Source organism: Pan paniscus, chromosome 10 (genome assembly GCF_029289425.2).
Source record: "Pan paniscus chromosome 10, NHGRI_mPanPan1-v2.0_pri, whole genome shotgun sequence".
NCBI classification, from domain to species: domain Eukaryota; kingdom Metazoa; phylum Chordata; class Mammalia; order Primates; family Hominidae; genus Pan; species Pan paniscus.
Genome location: NC_073259.2, coordinates 77918630 through 77937588, shown reverse-complemented (window position 1 = coordinate 77937588; position 18959 = coordinate 77918630). Strand labels below are relative to the sequence as shown.

The 18959-nt window shown below is 40.7% G+C and overlaps 1 protein-coding gene across 1 annotated transcript in view; it reads right to left on the bottom strand.

Annotated features, from left to right (window-relative positions):
- Positions 1 to 18959, bottom strand: part of MYRFL (myelin regulatory factor like) — a 133433-nt gene that overhangs the window by 48132 nt on the left and 66342 nt on the right. The window contains exons 8-13 of the mRNA XM_055096496.2: positions 17691 to 17767; positions 16051 to 16161; positions 14286 to 14376; positions 7684 to 7884; positions 1452 to 1560; positions 610 to 719 (exon numbers count right to left, since the gene is read on the bottom strand). Coding sequence (XP_054952471.1) covers positions 610 to 719; positions 1452 to 1560; positions 7684 to 7884; positions 14286 to 14376; positions 16051 to 16161; positions 17691 to 17767 — 699 coding nt within the window. The remainder of the gene's footprint in view (positions 1 to 609; positions 720 to 1451; positions 1561 to 7683; positions 7885 to 14285; positions 14377 to 16050; positions 16162 to 17690; positions 17768 to 18959) is intronic.

The window sequence follows — 18959 nt, the reverse complement described above, 5'->3', positions numbered from 1 at the left end:
ATTTGAATATCAAAGAATTAAGAGAGGCCCTTGGGAAAAAAATGATCAGGCCCATAAATATCTTCATAAAAATGACTCACTTTATGATTATACTGTAAAAGTCAAACACAGTTTTATCAAAAAAACTATGCTCAAAAAATTCAACACTTCACTTAATCTTTAATCATTCTAAGAAGAAACACATTGTGTAATTATAATTTAAGTTGCATTACCTAAAATATAATGCATTTTTCATAAGTTTATTACCATTTTAAAAGATGAAGTCTAATTAAAACTTTTTTGTCAGTATTTATCATGATGTTTGGCCCTTGTTTAAAGTGCATTCATGCTAAGTGGACTTTCCTAGTGCCACTTAAGATCTGCTGAACTCGAATTCTTACTATTGCATATGCATTTTCCTTTTTATCATATGGAACTTCTTTTTGGTGCTTATGATCAATTTGAATATCAATTATAAGATAGTTGATACCTACTCACTCCACAACTCAGTGAAGAATTATTTTAATGTCCCACTTCCTGGTTGGATGTTTCAGCCCATTGTGCTATCACAGAAGGGGGTTTATCCCTAGACTGATAGCTTATAGCAGCTGATATCTTTTCAGTGATTACCTTATCCACCATGAGGAAGTTCTCCAAGGTCTCTCCGTTTCCGCAGGTGACATCACCAACCTCTCTTACTGCTCTGGGCAGGATTTCTTGCATCTCCTGGGCAATCATTCCTGTATACAAAACACTCCACAGGTTTAATCTTCAAAGAAAGACCTTTCTGGAGAAAATCCTCACTAAGCTTTTGCTTTGATCTACAATACATTTGCAGCAAAGAAGGAATTTTGAGCCAAGAACCACTATAGGATTAAAAGTGGGAGTGTTTTCTGTTTTTTCTTTTTTCTTTTTTTTTTTTTTTGAGACTCTGGGCCAACAGGGGGAGGTAAGTGCCTTAAAATCCCTGTCCATAGAAGTAAAGATGGGGCGTTAGCTTGATTTCCTTTCTTTTCCTATAGGAAGCCTTTGCCCCTAAAATATTCCTTCCTTCTTTAGGCTTCCTGGATTGGGGTATAAACATCACTTTGCTTACCCCTTCTCTTATCTAGATCCACTTACCCTGCCACCTTCTCCCTCCACCTCCCGACTGCCCAATGCCATTCCTCACATAGGTTGAGCCATCATCTGTCCCTGAACCCTCAGCCCATGAGCAAAAGGACTCCTGTGCAAAGAAACTGTATATTCAACCTACTCCACCAGTACCTTGGGGTGGAGGAGTGGGGGTGTTGAGTAAAAATGACACAGAAATTTTTTAACCTTTCCTGTTCTAGTGACTATGAGTTTCACAGAGAACAAGTTAGATCAACAGAGCGTTGTCAAATGCCATAGCACATAACCTCAGAATAAAGAGGTAATTAAAAGTTTAATAGTTGGCAATACAAAATTAAAAGGGGAATTTGTGTGTGTACCTGTTTGATGGGCAGTGTTTATTCCCATTGCAGATGCAAATTCAGGTTTGTAGTCATATTCAACAATTCTCATTTGGGCTATTCTTTTCAGCTGTTCATTCGTGTCAACCTAATTTAATTAAAGAAGAGCAGATTTTACTCGCATAGATATTTGCTATTCAAATTAATGCCCAGAGTGACCCAGAGACATCACTGAATTGCTTTTGGACATTTTGCTGGAGATAATTTCTTCAAGTGGATTCCAAGCCAGGATTACCCAACTGCTGGCCCTTCAGGACCCAGCCACCCTCCTTCCCCTGGACATGCCTCCCCAACATCACCCCGGCCAGCAGGGCATCCTCTACGTGCAATCACTGCTCTCACATCATTAAAGGCTGTCCCAACTGTCACTACGGGGTCCCAGCAAAATGATAACAATCAAGACGGTACAGTGAACTTTCCCTAAAGCTAAATGGGTTTGATCCAAAGGATTCCTCTTTAAATTGAGAGACTTTGTAAATGATAGTAATAGCAGAATTTTTTTTAAAATATCTTTATCTGACAAAAAAGTTGGTAGCCCTTTGTGGGTACCCTAAATTTTCTTTTGGAACATAATAGAATTACAAATAAATACAAATATTTATTGAGTAGCTATTGAGGCAATTAAAAGTAAACTGCCTGGGCATTCATCCATGTGACAGAGGAACCAAAAACATTTTTTGTTGTTGTTGTTTTAAGAAAACCACTGTCATGGCCCTCAGCTCCTCCCTTGACAGACTCCCTGAGGTGGCAGTAGAGCCCCTCCACCATCGTTTAGGATTCTCAGCCCTTCACTAGTTGGACTGGTTGTGAAAGATGGTAGCTTGGTGCTTAATTGGCTAAACGGATTAGCTTTATTTCAGGAAGTTATTCCAGAGTATAATTCTGAGCTTACTGCCATCATTCATTCTTTGTTTTATTTGACTAACATTTACCAATCACCTTTAACATATCATGCACTACTAAGTGTTGGGACTTAAAACATAATTGCCTTGAGCTGGAGCCCATTATCCTTAGCAAACCAACACAGGAACAGAACACCAAATACTGCATGTTCTCACTTATAACTGAGGGCTAAATGATGAGAACACCTGGACACATAGAGGGGAGCAACATACACTGGTGCCTTTTGAAGGTGGAGGGTGGAGGGTGGGAGGAGGGAGAGGATCAGGAAAAACAGCTGATGGGTACTAGGCTTCATACCTGGGTGATGAAACAATCTGTACAACAGACCCCCATGACACAAGTTTACCTATGTAACAAACCTGCACTTGTACCCCAGAACTTAAAATAAAATTTTTAAAAAATTGCCTTTTAAAAGTTTGTGGTCTAGACAGGAAGACCCAGCTGATAGATACATACATAATCATATATGATTATATTACAATGTGAGAAACATAGTACAATGATGGAATTATGCACAGAGAATCATTACAGCTCTGAGGAGGTGTTGAAAATATTCTCAGGGACATGTAAAGGAAGGCTTCCTAGCGATGATGAAGCCCAGCTGAGATCTTGGCTTACTCCAGTTCCTCAGACAAACTCTGCTCCTTTCACTTTCCAGCCTTTGTTCATGCTGTTTTCCCAGACTCAAAAGCTCTTCCTTCCCATTCCCCTGCCTTCCCCTTCACCAATGTAAGCATTGTTCCTCAGAGAAGGATCTCTTGACCTCCAAGTCTAGGCAAAGTTCCTCTGCTTTATGTGCTCATAGCACCAGTTCTCCTTCATAGCATGAGTCACAATTACAAGACAACTAATTGTGTCAACTTCATTCTTTGTCTTCTCCTATATCACATACACCCCGTGAGAGTGAGGACATGTTTAAGGTCATGGTTCATCAACATATCACCAGTTTCAAGTACAATTCCTTGCATGTTGTAGGTGCTCAGCTAATAATTGTTAAATACATTAATAACTTAAAGCGTTAGGGAAAGATGTAAGATAGGAAGGGAGGGGGAAGGATGAGACTAAGACAGGAATGCTAGCCACAGAGAACACCATGAACCAAGGCCCGAGACAGCAAATGCCCTGAATGACATCTGCAGAACAAAGGCAGAATTTGGCATTACTGGACTAGAATGGTTAAGGCCAGAGCAGGGAGGGCCTTGCAGGTCATCCTTGGAAGGAACAGTCACAATCTCATATAGCCCTGTGCATATATCTATCACTGTGAGCGCCTTCACTCAGTCAACAAATATCTATTGAGTAGCTACTATGTGCCAGATGATCTCCTAAGCACTGGAGATTCAATGAGTGTTTCTCTTTTGGAGCTTAAATTTTAGTAAAAGTTTCATTCTTGAGTCTTATTTATCTCAGGACCTGCACAGTACCGAGCAAAGTGTCTGACATGTAATAGGCACCTAAAATTTTTGATGGAAAAAAGAAGGAATAAAAGAACAAAGGTATTAAAATGGCAAGACAATCCCTGACATGAAGAGAATTGAAGAGAGAGGGTCAATCAGGAGCCAGCCTGGACTGGCCTTGCACTGCCTAGGCCCTACCCAGTTCCTCAGCCATAGGCCCCTGGGAGTCCTATGCCCACTTCCTATTTTCCCCTTTGTTCCTGCCCCACCTGCAGGGCCCCAGCTAAAGAAGGAAGCAGAGGCAGTGTTGGTTCCTTTGTTGCAGATGAAAAGCAGAGGAGAAAGTACCCTCATGTAGGCTGTCCAGGCTACAGAGAGGGAAATGGTCCCTGGTTTCTAAACTGGATCCTTGATTCCCCAAGACATACTGCTAGACACAGCATTAGGTTCTCTGGTACTACTATCATCCTCTAGACAGATTTTCAGCCAAGAAAAATTTTGAGGGTTACTTGGAGACCTAAACATTTTATATGACAATGTTCCTCAAACAAAATGCTTTTCTAATTTCTGGACTTATAGTCTTCCCAAAGCTAAATATAAACAGTAGCCTGTATTGCATGATCCCTATGTGTACACTTGGCCTAGGGAAAACACTTGAGGCAAAGGGTGTGCCTTCTTTGAATCCTCCCAGGAACCCTACCCAGGCCAGCACTTACTGCTGTGCCTTGCTCTTCAATGCCTGTTGAGTAAGAAACTGAAAACTGAATTTGGGTGTCTGCTTTGACCTTGCCCACAAAAGTTTTGGAAAGTTTTGACCATGGATGCAAATAGCCATCAGCATCATGCTGCCTCACACCCAAGGTTTCTACAATACATCATTAGCTCAAGAATTGCATCACAGACAACACCTTCCAGTCCGTGGGACTCAGTCTGTTCAGGGAAGGCTATCTGTCATCTGGTGATGGCCCACAGCCCAGCCACAGTCTGGACTAGGAGCAGCTTAAATGACACCTGCTCACCCTGAGCAAAGGAACTTCTGCGTTTGGCTCCTGGCCCAGAGGGAGACTTTGCATGTTTGACTTTCTTGAGCTTTTTTCATGTCTACTTTTGTCTTCCACTAGCACACGGGTAGTGTGGTTAGGAGAAAATCAAAACAGCCTTTGAGCATTTCATCTTAACGATTCCCTTTTCTGGCTTGAATTTTTGAATATCTTGCTACCTTTTTTCAGCCTTCACCACAGAATTTGACTGATGTATTCAACTCTCAACTTCCTCATGTTTTTGGGCATTGACATTGAGGTTCTTCATGTGCCTTTAGTGTTCAGCGTGTCCTTCCCCCCTAGTTTTGCTCAGTTTCCACCGTCAGAGCTGCATGTCCTTCCACAGTCTGCAGTCGCATCAGTAGACACGATGCCAATGGCTGGGCAAGTTAAGCTGCTCCTCTGCCCAGGACCTCAGTTGCAGAGGTTTCGGTCATATCTGCGTCATCTTCTCCATGTCTTGGATCTGTGTCCCTGTGAGCATCAGAGATCTCCCCCACCAGGACTTTGTAGATAATCATGTTCTTAATATCCACAAAGAAATCTGTGTTTCCTGAGTGAGGAAACACATAGGGCAAAGCAGCAGCCCATATCCATTTTCCCCAATTGTAGTATTAGGTAACATATTTGACCACTACATTTTGTAGCAGCTCATCCATTCAGAAGCCAGCTGTGGTTAGAATGCACTCTTAAAGAATAAGAAATTGCTTCCAGTCCTATGCATGCCATCAAATTGACCAAGGGTCAGATCCCCAGAGTATATGAAAGAAAGACTCTCTTTTCAAAAGTTGCAAAAACTAAGTCAGGAAGAGGTGAAGATGAAATTCATACATCTGTCATCAGCATCATCAACATTACCATCATCTCCCTCATCTCTGTAATAAACAGTGGACTGGGACAGACAAGATTTCTACAAATATATATCTCAAAAATGTGCACAGATTTATCAAAACAAATCTATTAATATGAAATCATTTAATAAATAAATTACATGTAATTTTTATTTTGTATAAATAGAAAATAATTTCTCTTTGCTTAGACTTGTCTGGCTAAAAAATACCTTACATTTATGAGTTTAGAAAAATCTCTTAACCTGGGTAAAATGAATATGAGCATTTCCTGTTCACAGACAACAAAACAGAGTCACAGATCGCCTCTCGGCCAAAGTTCCTGGGCTGGTGGTTGCCAGAGTCAGGACTAAACTCTTAGACTTCTAACCATGGACCAGGATTTTCTTTATTCTATCATGCTGCCATGAGCAGGAAGGGGATACAGAAATTTCACATTTAGAGCCTGGATTGAAGTGACATTTCATTTAGATGGAGAAGGCTTTTTAGAAGGGATGTGAGAAGTTCTCTGGAAGCTTGTTATTTTAAGACAATATATTTTCTTCAAACCAAGAAGCAATATTTGAAGACTTTTTGTAAATGAAGTTCTGTGTTATGCCTGGTGGTAGCAGGAAGGGTTGTACAGGACTTTTCTCACTTGTTATATTCAATTTACATTTTAGTAAGACTTGGTAGTGAATTGTATAGCCAATTGCAAGGATAAATTTGATTTGGTGTGACCTGAAATGCAGACAGATGATCTCTCTCTAAAGTTCAAAGGCACAATATCTAGGACCGACATCTGGAAATGTATGTAAGAACTCTCTAGCTCTGCATTCCCATCTGGCTAGTAGGTCACAGCTCTTCTAATATGAACCGCAGCTTCACAATCAGTATAAAAGTCTACAATTACAACCATTCTTTGGAATCCTCTAAGCAAAGGAGGACATTCCTTGGCTGGTTTAGGAAAACCAGTGCAGATTTGCACTGAGAAAGGAATGCAGTCTGGAAGAGGGGCTAATAGTGAACAGATTAGGACTTCTATTAGCTAAAAAGGGATAAGGAAAGGAGAGAAAAGGAACTTTTAAAACACAGCTTCACAAATGCTGTCAAGAGAAGTAGTATGAGTGAGATGATGGGGAAGTGGTAGAAGCAATGCATGGGAAATAATTAAATGGCAGAAAAGTTGGAATGAGGTGTTAGTAGCTGGCTAATGGATTGGAAGCTTAATCCTCATCCTTATGGTCTACATAGCAGTTGTAGCTTTCCAAGATGATTCAGTTCAACTGGTTAAAAAATAAAAAAGAGCCAAGGGTGTCAGGCAGGCAGGCAGGCACCATTTTCATCTTATAGCTGAAGACACTGAGTTCAAGGAGATTAAGCATTTTATCCAGGGTCACGTAACTGGGGAGAGCCCAAAGCGGAGAAGCCATCTCCTGACATCTAGGCCTGACTTCTGGTTTCCTCTAGGTAACTGCCTCTCCATGGAGGAAAAAGGTCTTCACCCGGAACTCTTGGCGATGAACTGACCAAGTAAGGGATGAGGAGGAGGAGCTTCTCAAGAGTTCCTAGAGAAAGATGATGCCTGGGGAAGATAATGGCCAGTAGAGTTGGTGCCAGGGACTCTAGAAGGAAGAGGCTGGAGACATCCAAGAGAAATATATCAGGAACTGGACTGAGACAGTGCTTGGAAGATGAGTGGGGAGACAGAAAGGAAAAGGCAAGCTCTGGAAGCTGACAAAGTGTGGAAGGAAGGGCAATGGCCTGTGGAAAATAACTGAGACTGGCTGCCTGTGAAGCCAATGACATGCTGTCTTTGCCCACTGCTCCTGTCAGGTAAATCCATTCTCTCAGGGAGGAACTGCTTTACAACTTCAGCAGAGATGCCCAGCAGCTCAGTCATCATTTTTAAGCAGTGTGTTCATCTCACACCAGTGGGTGACATGTAAAGATGTGCGGTTCAAGGTGTGTCAGAGGCCAGGAGCACCCAGCAAACCTGACTGGGGTGTCAGAGGAGGGGCCCAGGGCCTGAATCTGTGCTCACCTCCTGGATATTCTGCTTTGCCCGGCTGTCAGAGGGATGCATGATGGTCCCCATCACTTTCATGTTGCCACAGACAACCAGGGCTTCGTCCGGCGCATCTGTGTTGATTCCTACTCGACCGTGACAGACAATAGATTCTGGAACTTGTCCTCGCTGCCACAATGCATCACTGTCATTTTCAAACTGCCCAGGGTTAGAGGCCTGGAAAAATACATAAATATATTACAATTAAAGTAACAGTAGCAGGAATAGATGATCACGTTAGTGTTCAGAGCAAAGGCAAACTGAATATTATCTAAGTCTTTCACAAGAGAATCCTGTATTGAGTGGGACATTCTGACATATCCAAGTAATTCCGGGGCCCAGGAGAGCCAGGGAGGCTTCCCTAACCACTCTGCCTCCCCACTAGCAGGAGCTCTGTATACCCTGATTTGAAACATCCAATCTCCATTGCATCTATCTGGAATTAAGAATGTGATCAGTTATACTAGGTGGATGATAAAGAAGAAAACTAAAAATGGCTATCTTTCCAGGAATAGTCATCATCATCATGATTTAAAATCAGAACATTATATCAGAAAATATTACAGGTGTACTAAAGTCAGATAAATAAAAATACCTTGCATTTAGCTAGCCCTATTATAGTTTCAAAATGCTTTTATATTTATGATTTCATACACAAGTGACAAGCAAATGATAATACAAATATATTTAATATACATCAACTATTCCCTAAACACAGAGCATACTGAAGGAAGAATAATAACAGCTACATTTGTTGTGCGATAATTCACAGTGCAATTATATGAGACATGTACTATTGTCCTCATTTTATTGACACTAACACTCTGAAAAGATAAATAAATTGCCCAAAGCCACAAAGCTAATAAGTTCTGGAGCTGGAACTACAAGTCCTCTGATTATTAAATAATGATTTGCCTGTTTCACGGCATTGCTTAGAAGTAGTCCTGGCAATCTTCAAAGAAAATCCAAGTGAAACCATTGGACTAGACAAAGTTCTGGAGATTTTACTCTTAAATAAAATTCTTTGTCAAAGAATGTTCCACTGCACTGCCTTCCTTCCTGCTTCCCTGTAGCCACTGAATATATTCCCAAATATTTTAAAGTAAGCATCTCTAAATCCCTCAAAATCCTCACAACAAAATTAATTTGTTTTTTAAATTATGATGTATTTTTATGATTGAGGCAGGCTGTCACAACTTTAGACAAACAGTTGTGATCCTGATTATCTAAAAAGTCAGTACTAATACTTGACTTTTTACCTTTCTGGTGGTATATGATACATTGCAGGCTCAGCACCTGAATATGCATAGATTTTCTCTGAAGACTACTCAGGAAACCAATAACAATGGTTTCCTCAAGGATGGAGCCTGGGAGATGGAGAAACAGTGGTAGGAGGGAGATTCACCTTTCACTATATACTCTCTTGGTATTGTTTGAGTGTTTTTGTCATATGCATTTGTTACAATTTTAAAAATAATTAAAAGAAACCACAAAGTTTATTTCTTAGTTTGGGTTTAAAGAACTTTTTGATGTCTTCAATTTCCTAATTCAATCCCAAGTGTCTGAACCCTGAGCTGCTTGGAAGACTCAACCATTGATACTTGATAAACAGAAGCAGTGAAAGAGGCCAGGTGTGTGGTGGCTCACACCTGTAATCCCAGCACTTTGGGAGGCTGAGGTGTGTGGATCACCTGAGGTCAGGAGTTCAAGACCAGCCTGGCCAACATGGTGAAGCCCCATCTCTACTAAAAATACAAAAATTAGCCATGTGTGGTGGCATGTTCCTATAGTCCCAGCTACTCAGGAGGCTGAGTCAGGAGAATCACTTTAACTCAGGAGGCAGGGGTTGCAGTGAGCTGAGATCATGCCACTGCACTCCAGCCTAGGGGACAGAGCAATACTCTGTCTCAAGAAAATAAAAAATAATAATAAAAAAAACAGCAGTGGAAGAATGTAATGGGGTGGGAGGGTAGTGGGGAGTGGGGGAAGAGTATAAAGTAAAAACTTTGAACATTATTTTGTGTAAATTTACTTGAACAAAGAGCTTTTCTGCAAGTTCCCTAGAGCCCCTTGGTTGTGAATGGCAAATTGGCTTTGACTCAAATCCTTTTATAGCAACCAATCAACTAAATCCAAAGGTATGCCATATAAGATGGTGGTGTATTTTTCTCTATTTTGAACATAATGAGCCACTTCAAGGAAACAAAATAAGACAGTGATGAAGTTTTTCATAATGAGCTTTGGGATAGTTATTATCATGTTGGTAACTTGATACTGGAACAGCAGATATAAGTGGATTTAATTTTTTGGAACAATTGCAATATTCTCACTTAGCTCTCATCAGATGAAAACTCATATCCCTAAAATATGTTCACATTATTTTGGAAAGGGCCACAGATTCACAACATTCTAAATATATAGCCCTAGGGAGAATTCCTCATCAGTAACAGGAAATGTTCTCATAAGATCTGTGAACTTATTTCCTTTCTCTGGAATCCACAACCTTCATGTGTGAAAGCAAGCCACAATATACTACCTCTTTCTGGAATTATGAGTTTGTATTCACATGTGACCCAATAGTGGCTGATGGATATCAAACACCAAAACAAATTAATTAAAATGTCTAAAATATTTTTATTGTTTGTGTCATATCCTCTTATTTAGGGAAGAGACCCGAGCATTCTAGTCTATGTTATAACACAAACTAGCTGTGTGACCTTGGGGCAGCCACTTAATCTTTCTCTGTACTGTGTCCTCCTCTGATGAATAAAGAATCATGTCTCCTTTACCCACCTCATAGGGTTATTGTGGGATTAAGTGAAATCATGTGTGCATGAACAGTTTGCAAAAATGAGGATGAAAAGTCTCAAAGTTATTCTCGACACACTCTCCTGGGCACAGCAGCAGCTATTTAACCTATAATTGCTTCATCTGCTCTCCTCAGCGACGCACCTGCAGAGTTGCACAATTCCAGGGGGACGCCTTTCATAAAAAATACAATGTAAATGGCGCCCCCTGCAGGTTATTGGAATAGAAAACAGCATCAGCAGCAATTTGAAGGCTATGCTGAGTTAGAAGTGAAAAGCTGGAATTTGTTTTACCATCGTTTGGGATTCGAAAGCAGCAGCCAATGAACTAATAGAAGAGCTTGACCTGAGGAAGGCAGCTCTTAGGAAGTCCATTTTTGCACCTTTTGAGAGGGTTACAGAAAAAGGACCTAGAAATACTCTCTGCTGGTGCTACTCAAAGCATGGTCTGCAGGCTAGCAATATCAGCATCTCCTGGAAGCCTGTTAGAAATGCATATTCTCAGGCATCCCTGACCTACTGAATCAAAAACACAGGTATCTGTGTTCTTACAAGCTCTCTGGGGATTCTTATTCATAATACAAGCTTGAGAACTACTTCTTTATGCCATGTACTCCTGGTCGTAAGTTGCCCTTCTGTAGTTGACAGAAAGATCTGTTGAGTCCAAAACAGGCATTACTCCATAAACTGTTTTCTTTGAGTAAATAAAAATTCATCTGAACTCCAAAAGAGGAATGCGTGTGTCTGTGTTTGTGTGTGTTTGCATGTGTACACATATGCATTATTATATCATCTTCCCTAACCCTAGGTTTGGTTTCCCATGTCACGCACTGTGATTTGCAGAGCAGTAGAGGAAGAATTCTTGGGGACATGACCATTTCTATTCTTCTGGAAAAGAAACTGGAATAATCTATTGGTTTTCAAAATGAGGAAACCCTAGAGTGTCTTTGAAAGGCAGACAAAAGTAATCATCCCTCCTGCTTGCAACACTGCACTCCAAACCAGGTTTAATTAAGTATTTTAGAAGGAAAGTGGGGCTGAGATAGAACAGCCCAGTCATTAACAAGGGGAAACTGAAGGAACTCCACTGGGAAATGCTCCCAGAAACAAAGACTCTGCAAATAAATCTGTTCTTTGGAGTAAGCCTTAATTTTCATTAAATTGGTCAATTTATACTACAGGACCATAATATACTTCTAAAGCTGTTTTGATTGACAACCCAGATGAATAATTACTGGGTCCTGCCCACCATTCTCTCTCCAAGCAGAATTCTGACAAGCTTGGTCAGAATTCTGGACCCTTCCTGGAGACCTGGAACTCATCTAGGTCTAACCCTCATACAATCACCCTTACCAAACAGTAAAATGCCAATCTCTGCCATTAGGACAAGTGGTTCTTAGGCCACAGAACAAGTCTGGATTTGCTTAAATGCAGTTTTCATTTCTCCATTTAATGTAGTCAGGGCTTGTAATGTCTTTGTCAAATTTTTCTTCCCATTCTTCATTCCGGAGCTTAAACTAACAGAACCAGGCCATGGCCTAAGAGGCCACATCTGGCTCTTTTGTAGAATGTTGGCTGGTCTGCCCTCTGCCCAACCCATTTGTATGCACCTGTATAGGCCCCTCTAGAATCTCAGGTGGCAAAAAATGTATTCTGTGGACATTTCTAAAACTCACTAATTCAAACAATAATGCCATTTCTTAAACAATTAAATAAACCGAAAAGTCTGCATTCATTTTCACTTCTGTGTTTCAGAGTTTGAATGAAATAATATCAATAAGATATTTCTAGTGGGGGGATGAATGGTTGATGTTAGTAATCCTTTTCTTCTCATTGCTGTTAGGGTAACTTTTGTGTTATACAGCACACTTGTAGAATAGGGTATTCTCTTTAACCAAAATTGTGTCTGGGAGAAGACTATCAGATCTGGAATATAATCATTTTTTGAAATAAAAATTTAGTGAATAGCATGACACCCAAACTATGCTGAGTAAATTTAATATTTTTGGTACTCACACCGAATATGAATTATGGAACTTTCAACTTCTCAAAGTCATCATTATGATCTCATTATCATTGTGCTTTGGATTTGAGGAGGTGCCAATTAACAGAGAGTTTTTGGTAAACAGAATGCTAGAGAGTGGAGCTCCCTCCCTCTCATGTTGCTGTTGTGTGGACTTGTACAGCAGCTGCGTATAGCTTTGCAGGAGCTGTCAGCAGCAAATGGAGAAACCTTGTCACTAGGTAAATTATTCCAAGTATGCAGGTGACTAGCAGACTATCTGTCTGAAGCATAAGTTATACAGCTCCGGAGAGTACTGTCATGATATCTTATCTATGCTAACTCTGAAAAGAATGGCATTATCTGTCTCTATTCCTTCCTAAGAGAAACAATATGCAACCTGGGTTTCCAGACTTTACTTTAAATCAGATTTGTCAGCACAGCAAGGCAATTCCAGATTACATCAAATAAGATGTCAAAGATGGCCCTGGCCCCTGCAGAGGGATGGACAGGCACCTCTGTATTGGCTTATGACGCAAGGAGAGGGCCCCACCTGCCTCTGCCCCAGATGATCCTCATTTGCTGCATGTTATGTCAGAACCCACAAAAATGCAGCCTGGGGTGTGCATGTCCTTCCCTAACCCTGGGATTGCTGAACACATAAGTGTTTTACCTCATTTCTATCATCACTTCATCTCCATTACAACGTTGAGACATAGTTAAAGGATTTCCACTAATAGGAGGCTTATTAATTTTAATTGACAAAAGGAATTACAGAGGGCCCTTTGTTTCAGAACAGTTCGACACGGGCAAGGAGAGATGCCATTTCCCCAAATGGGCAGATCTTCTTTTCTTCCTCAGGGCCTCAGGTTAACAGCCACATACATGGGCAGGCCCACAGTGAACACTGTTCTCTATTGGAGTTTGCATGGCCTCCCTGTATCACTTCAAAGATCCATAACAACACAGTCCCTCCCAGGGCTTCCAGGCCTGTGGCTACCTGTTACTTCATGCCTCTGGTATTTTCAGTGGTGGCCAGCCTGAACTCACACAGCTGCAGCTGCAGCCACCAACAGCTTTATGTTTTGTGCCTGCCAAGACTCCCCTGCACAGCTGTGACCAATCATTCATTCCGCAAAATGTGCTGAACCAGCCATTCCCATGTGCTAGACAGTAGCCCAGATGCCCTGGTACCACCAATCACATTTGGCCTGGAATGCTTTCCTACCACTTTCCCCACCCTGTGGGCTTTAGGGTCAGAGAGATCCAGGCTCCATCATTTACAATTCATGAGATCATGGATTAGTTACTTAGTCTCTTAAGCCTCAGTTGCTCTGGGTATAAATAATGTAATGTGAAAGTATAACAATGTAAAATGATGTCATATATAAATTGTTTAGCTCAGTGCCTAGACCATAGAGTAAAAACCAGAGTCTCTCAACCTCAACACCACTGACATTTTGGGAGGTATAATGTTTTGTTGTGGAGGTTGTCCTGTGCATTGTAAGGTACTGAGCAGAATGCCTGGTCTCTATCCACTAGATGCCAGCTGTGACAACCAAAAATGTCTCCAGACATTGCCAAGTGACCCTTGGAGAACAAAATTGCCCTTGGTTGTGAACCACTGTGTGAAAACTAAAATAATAGTTTCTGCCATTACTATCATTATCATCGAAATAGCATATTCAAGCACACCATTGAAAATTCAAATTCTGCCTACATAGGAGGAAAGCATGTGAGATCCAGAAAAGTCAGAGAACTGAGCTTACCCTTACAATGATCCTTTCAGAGATGTGGGCAGACAACAGATAGAACTGGTCTTGGTTAGCAGCATACAGTCCAACCACCAACATGAAGTATCTAATTCAGAGACAGCAGACCAATGCCAATGCATCAGGAATGGAGACACAATTTGTACAATCAAATACCACCCAACAGTTGATCAATAGTGAACTTATCGAGAAGAGTTTGCTTATTTAAAGACTGCCTTTTCCCTTCTGTTCTAAGTTGTCCCCCCAGTGAAACAAGAGAGTAGTTGATTCACTTGCTATTGTTCTGGGTCAGCTCTTTGCCCAGTTGGTGGTATTTGTGAGCTGTTTTACATGCCCCAAAAGAGCAGGAAAGCAGGCCACCCTGCAGAGACATCCCAGGAGGGGTCTGGAGTCAGCCTATCTGTGCTGATTCAGCACAGGCCTCTCTATGCTGCAGTCCTGAGCCCTCAGCACAGCATGGCTCACAAATACAACAGGAAGCCACCTTAAAGGTCCCCTTGTTCAGAGCCCCAGAAGCCACATGGCCTGGGCCTTAATGGAGACTGACTCCTAGGGTCTGCCCCACCACACTGGATCCTTCCCAGTTCAGCCTGCTCTTGGCCATATATCCTGTGCCTTCAACAACCACAGGGCTTGACTTTAGCCAAAGACTGAGACCTCCCCTTCGATTGCTTCCAAGGCAATTTTCATCACTGTTATTTCAATTCCTCTTCATACGTACCACTGATGAGACAGTTTTAAGACTAGACCACTTCTTAAAAGTCAAAATTAAAACTATCCACATCAAAGAAGCTTTTGCCCAAGAACTGCATGAAAAAACTTCACCAGCTTCCTCTGTAACATTCCTATTCTCTTAGAGAACAAGAGTTTCCCTCTGCATCTAAAGTAAATCAGTAAGAGTAGTAACCGTTATCATTATTATTATTAGTTACTGTCAAGAGCTCAGTGTGTCATATACCGGGCTAAGCAGTTTACCTACATTAGTCTATTTAGAGCCCCAAAACAACTTTATCGGAGTAGAATATTGTTATTGTCTCTATTTTATAGGACAGGAAAATGAGTCTCAGAGAGGTTAAGTTATATGCCCAAGGTCACCCACCCAGTAAATGCCAGTATCAAGTAGTCAAATTCAATTCTATCCAACTCCAAAACCTATGTTCTAAAACCAGCAGTTCTCAAACTTGAGCATGTATCAGTGTCACCTGGAGGGTTTGTTAAAATACAAATTGCTAAGCCCCATCCCCAGAGTTTTCGATTCAGAGTTTTTGATTCTTCAGTAAGGCCCGAGAACTCGCATTTTTAACAAGTTTCCATCTCTGCTAGTCCCGGAACCACACTTTGAAAACCACAGGTCTAAATCATGAAAACAAGTTATTTTCTTTTTTAATCAAAAAGGTCATAGCAGAACTTCAAGACTAGAGATCAGCACACTGGTTGAGAAATGCAGCCAGCCCTCAATCTGTGGATGGCAATGAGACATAAACATGTGGTCACTCTAGAAAAACGTGGAGGCAATCGAGCCAGGCAGAGATAGGGCAGGGCAGGAAAGTGGGCATTGCAGGGCATGGGGTTGGGAGAAGAAAGATGTCCACAGGTAAAGGAGAAATGTTAATAAACTGAGAGTCAGAGAAGGGAGGAAAGTGGCTTAGAGGCCCTGTGTTCTGGCTGGTAGCACCAGGAAGATCAGAGGGGCCCCAGGAGGGCACTTCCTGGCCAGATAAAGTACCCAGCCACACTGCCATGCACACAGTGACACCAGTACCTCTGGTCTGGATTTGGTTTTCCCTTTTTTCTCATATTATTTGCTGTGGTTTCGCTGAAGTGTAATCGTCCCAGTGTTACTTTGGTGACCTGGTCAGCCAGTAGGTCAATTCTAAAACAAACAGCAAAAAAAAAAAAAAACCAAGAGACTATGAGAGAACACCAAATCTCTGATCATATCTAATCCACTTTCAGACTCTCAACTATGCTTGGTTCCCAGTTCTCACCACACTGAGAGAACAGTTTATTCTAGTCCCCGATTATTAACTGCTATCCACAGCATGATCAGGAATAGCTGCCAGGAAGGCCATGGAATATCTTGAAGGGTAAGAAATGCTCAGTCAGTAAAAGCTGAAGCCTGGAGTTTTCAACTCACAAGGGCCATATGCTCCATATACCCAGCATGGGTCCTTTTACCTCCACAATGGGGAAAGAAAACCTTTCATTTGTGCTGCCGCCACTGTTGTGATAGCACTCACCTCCTGACTGAAGCATGAATGCCTTTGCATCCCCTTCACATATTTGCCTCTCTTAGCCTAGCAGTGGGAGGCAGCTTCCTCCAAAGGAAGGCCACAAACACCCTGCCCAGACAAGGGAGAACCAGATGCACCACGCACATTTAGTGCGGTGTTTGTACAAGTGGCTTCTGGACTGTCCAGGCCATGAAATCATCTTCTTCTCAGCCCAAAGGGGATTGATTCAGGGTCAAAACCCTGAGATGTCTCCACTGCATCCCTGCCAAACCAGTCAAAAAGCAAATCCCATTCATTCTAAGTCATCCTACAGAGAGGACTCTAGCTTGGACTGCCATGTTGCTTTGCATACTACCAGCTATATATGCTTTCTATATTGGAATCCATTCAGCAAGCTATCAACATGGCTTTAAAGAATAAGGAAAAATGACTTCTAAGTACAGCATGGATATACAATCTCAAAATTAATTCAATCAACATCATGCTGATTTAAATGAAAAATTAAAAGAAAGATCTAGCCATAATTTATTTCAAGGAACTAAAGTTGTTAGTAAGGTTGTTAGCAAAGTTTTTAGCAATAAACAATATGAAAATAACAGTGGCTTTAAAAATGGATCGTTTTATAAAGAATTTTTGCAACAGTTTCAATGCATAGTACAACTCTGCTTTGTTGATAAACATATATTCATAATATTAACATTAATACTACATTAATGGCAGGGCACTGTGGCTCACGCCTATAATCCCAGCACCTTGGGAGGCTGAGCCAGGCAGATCACCTGAGTTCAGGAATTCAAGACCAGCCTGGCCAACACGATGAAACCCCATCTCTACTAAAGATACAAAAAATTAGCCAGGCATGGTGGCTCATGCCTGTAATCCCAGCTACTCTGGAGGCTGAGGCAGGAGAATCCCTTGAACCCAAGAGTTGGAGGTTGCAGTGAGCCCAGAGCACGCCACTGCACTCCAACCTGGGCAACAAGAGCAAAATTCTTTCTCAAAAAAAAAAAAAAAAAAAAAAAATTAACATTAATTATTTGGATTCTATGGTAGGTTTCATTTTAAATAAGCAAAATATATTAGATAATAAAATTATATATATATAAAAAACAAAGTAGGTGTTTATTCACAAAACATTCACAAAGGAATTCAGAAAATAAATTCTTACTTAACAGGATTGAAAATCTTTTTGCTCCTATCTGCTTGGGACTGTTCAATAGTAATTATTTGATTGGTAGCTTCCACCTGTATGAAACAACAAAAAGTAAACTAATTAATTAATTAAAATGTTAATCAGCAAAGAATGTTCAAGTACTTAAAAAGCTTTTCAAGCCATCATCCTAGGCACTGGGCAGGAGGAACAAGTCACTGAAAAGACACATAAGACAATAGTCCCTACCTTAACGTGGTATTCTGTTGATGAGGAAAGAAATAAATACCTGTGAAATTAAACAATGAGAACACAAGACAACAGAGTATTTCAGGTAGGCAGTGAATACAGAGAGGGCTGGAAGATGGCTGAAACATCAGGAGTAAGGCAGCTCCTTATTTATTAATTCATTCTAGAAGTACTTATGGAGCACCCACTATGTACGAGGAACTGCTTTAGGCATTAGAGATAAGAACTGAACACAATTAACAAAATTTCCTGTCCTTGGGGAGCTTACATTCATTCTACTATGAAGAAACAATGATATACAATATAATAAACAAATCATAAGAATTAACATTTATTCAGCATCTGCTACAAACTCTTCTTGTTCTGTGAATATTGGAAAGGACTTGTGAGATCAGCCCTGTAATATACAACTGGTGGGTGTTCACATTGTAACAAATCTTTCTAGAAAGCAATTGGTGGCCTACATCAAGAGTTTTAATAATATGTATCTTTCATGTGTAAATTCCCCTTCTGGAATGTATCCTTATGCAAAGGTGGGTGGATGTTCACTGAAGTTTTATTAACAATAAAAAATGGAAAATCAACAAAACTTCTAATAATAAGGGAATTAATATGATGCATCCATACAATGGAAAACTATATTATCTTTGTGAACAATATTTTTATGGGGTCCTTACTAATATCATATAATGTGATGTTCACAATATATTACTAGCAATATGAGATTAATTTTAATAACAGAAGAAATGAGAAAAAATAGGCTACCAAATGGTGGATCCCAAATACAAATGAATTTCATCTCTTTTTCATACATTTCTATTATGTTCCAAAATTTTCACAATGAACTTATATTACATGCATAATCATACAAAGAATGTCTTTTTGTTGCTTGTTTGTTTGATGTTTATATGTATTTTGGTTTTTGTTTTGTTTTGTTTTTAAGAGCTCAGTGTGGTGCAAGAACAGTTATGTGTGCAGCAGCCAAGCCTTAGTGCCTAAGCCCAGGTTAGCTATCAGAATAAAATATGTAGGCCAGGC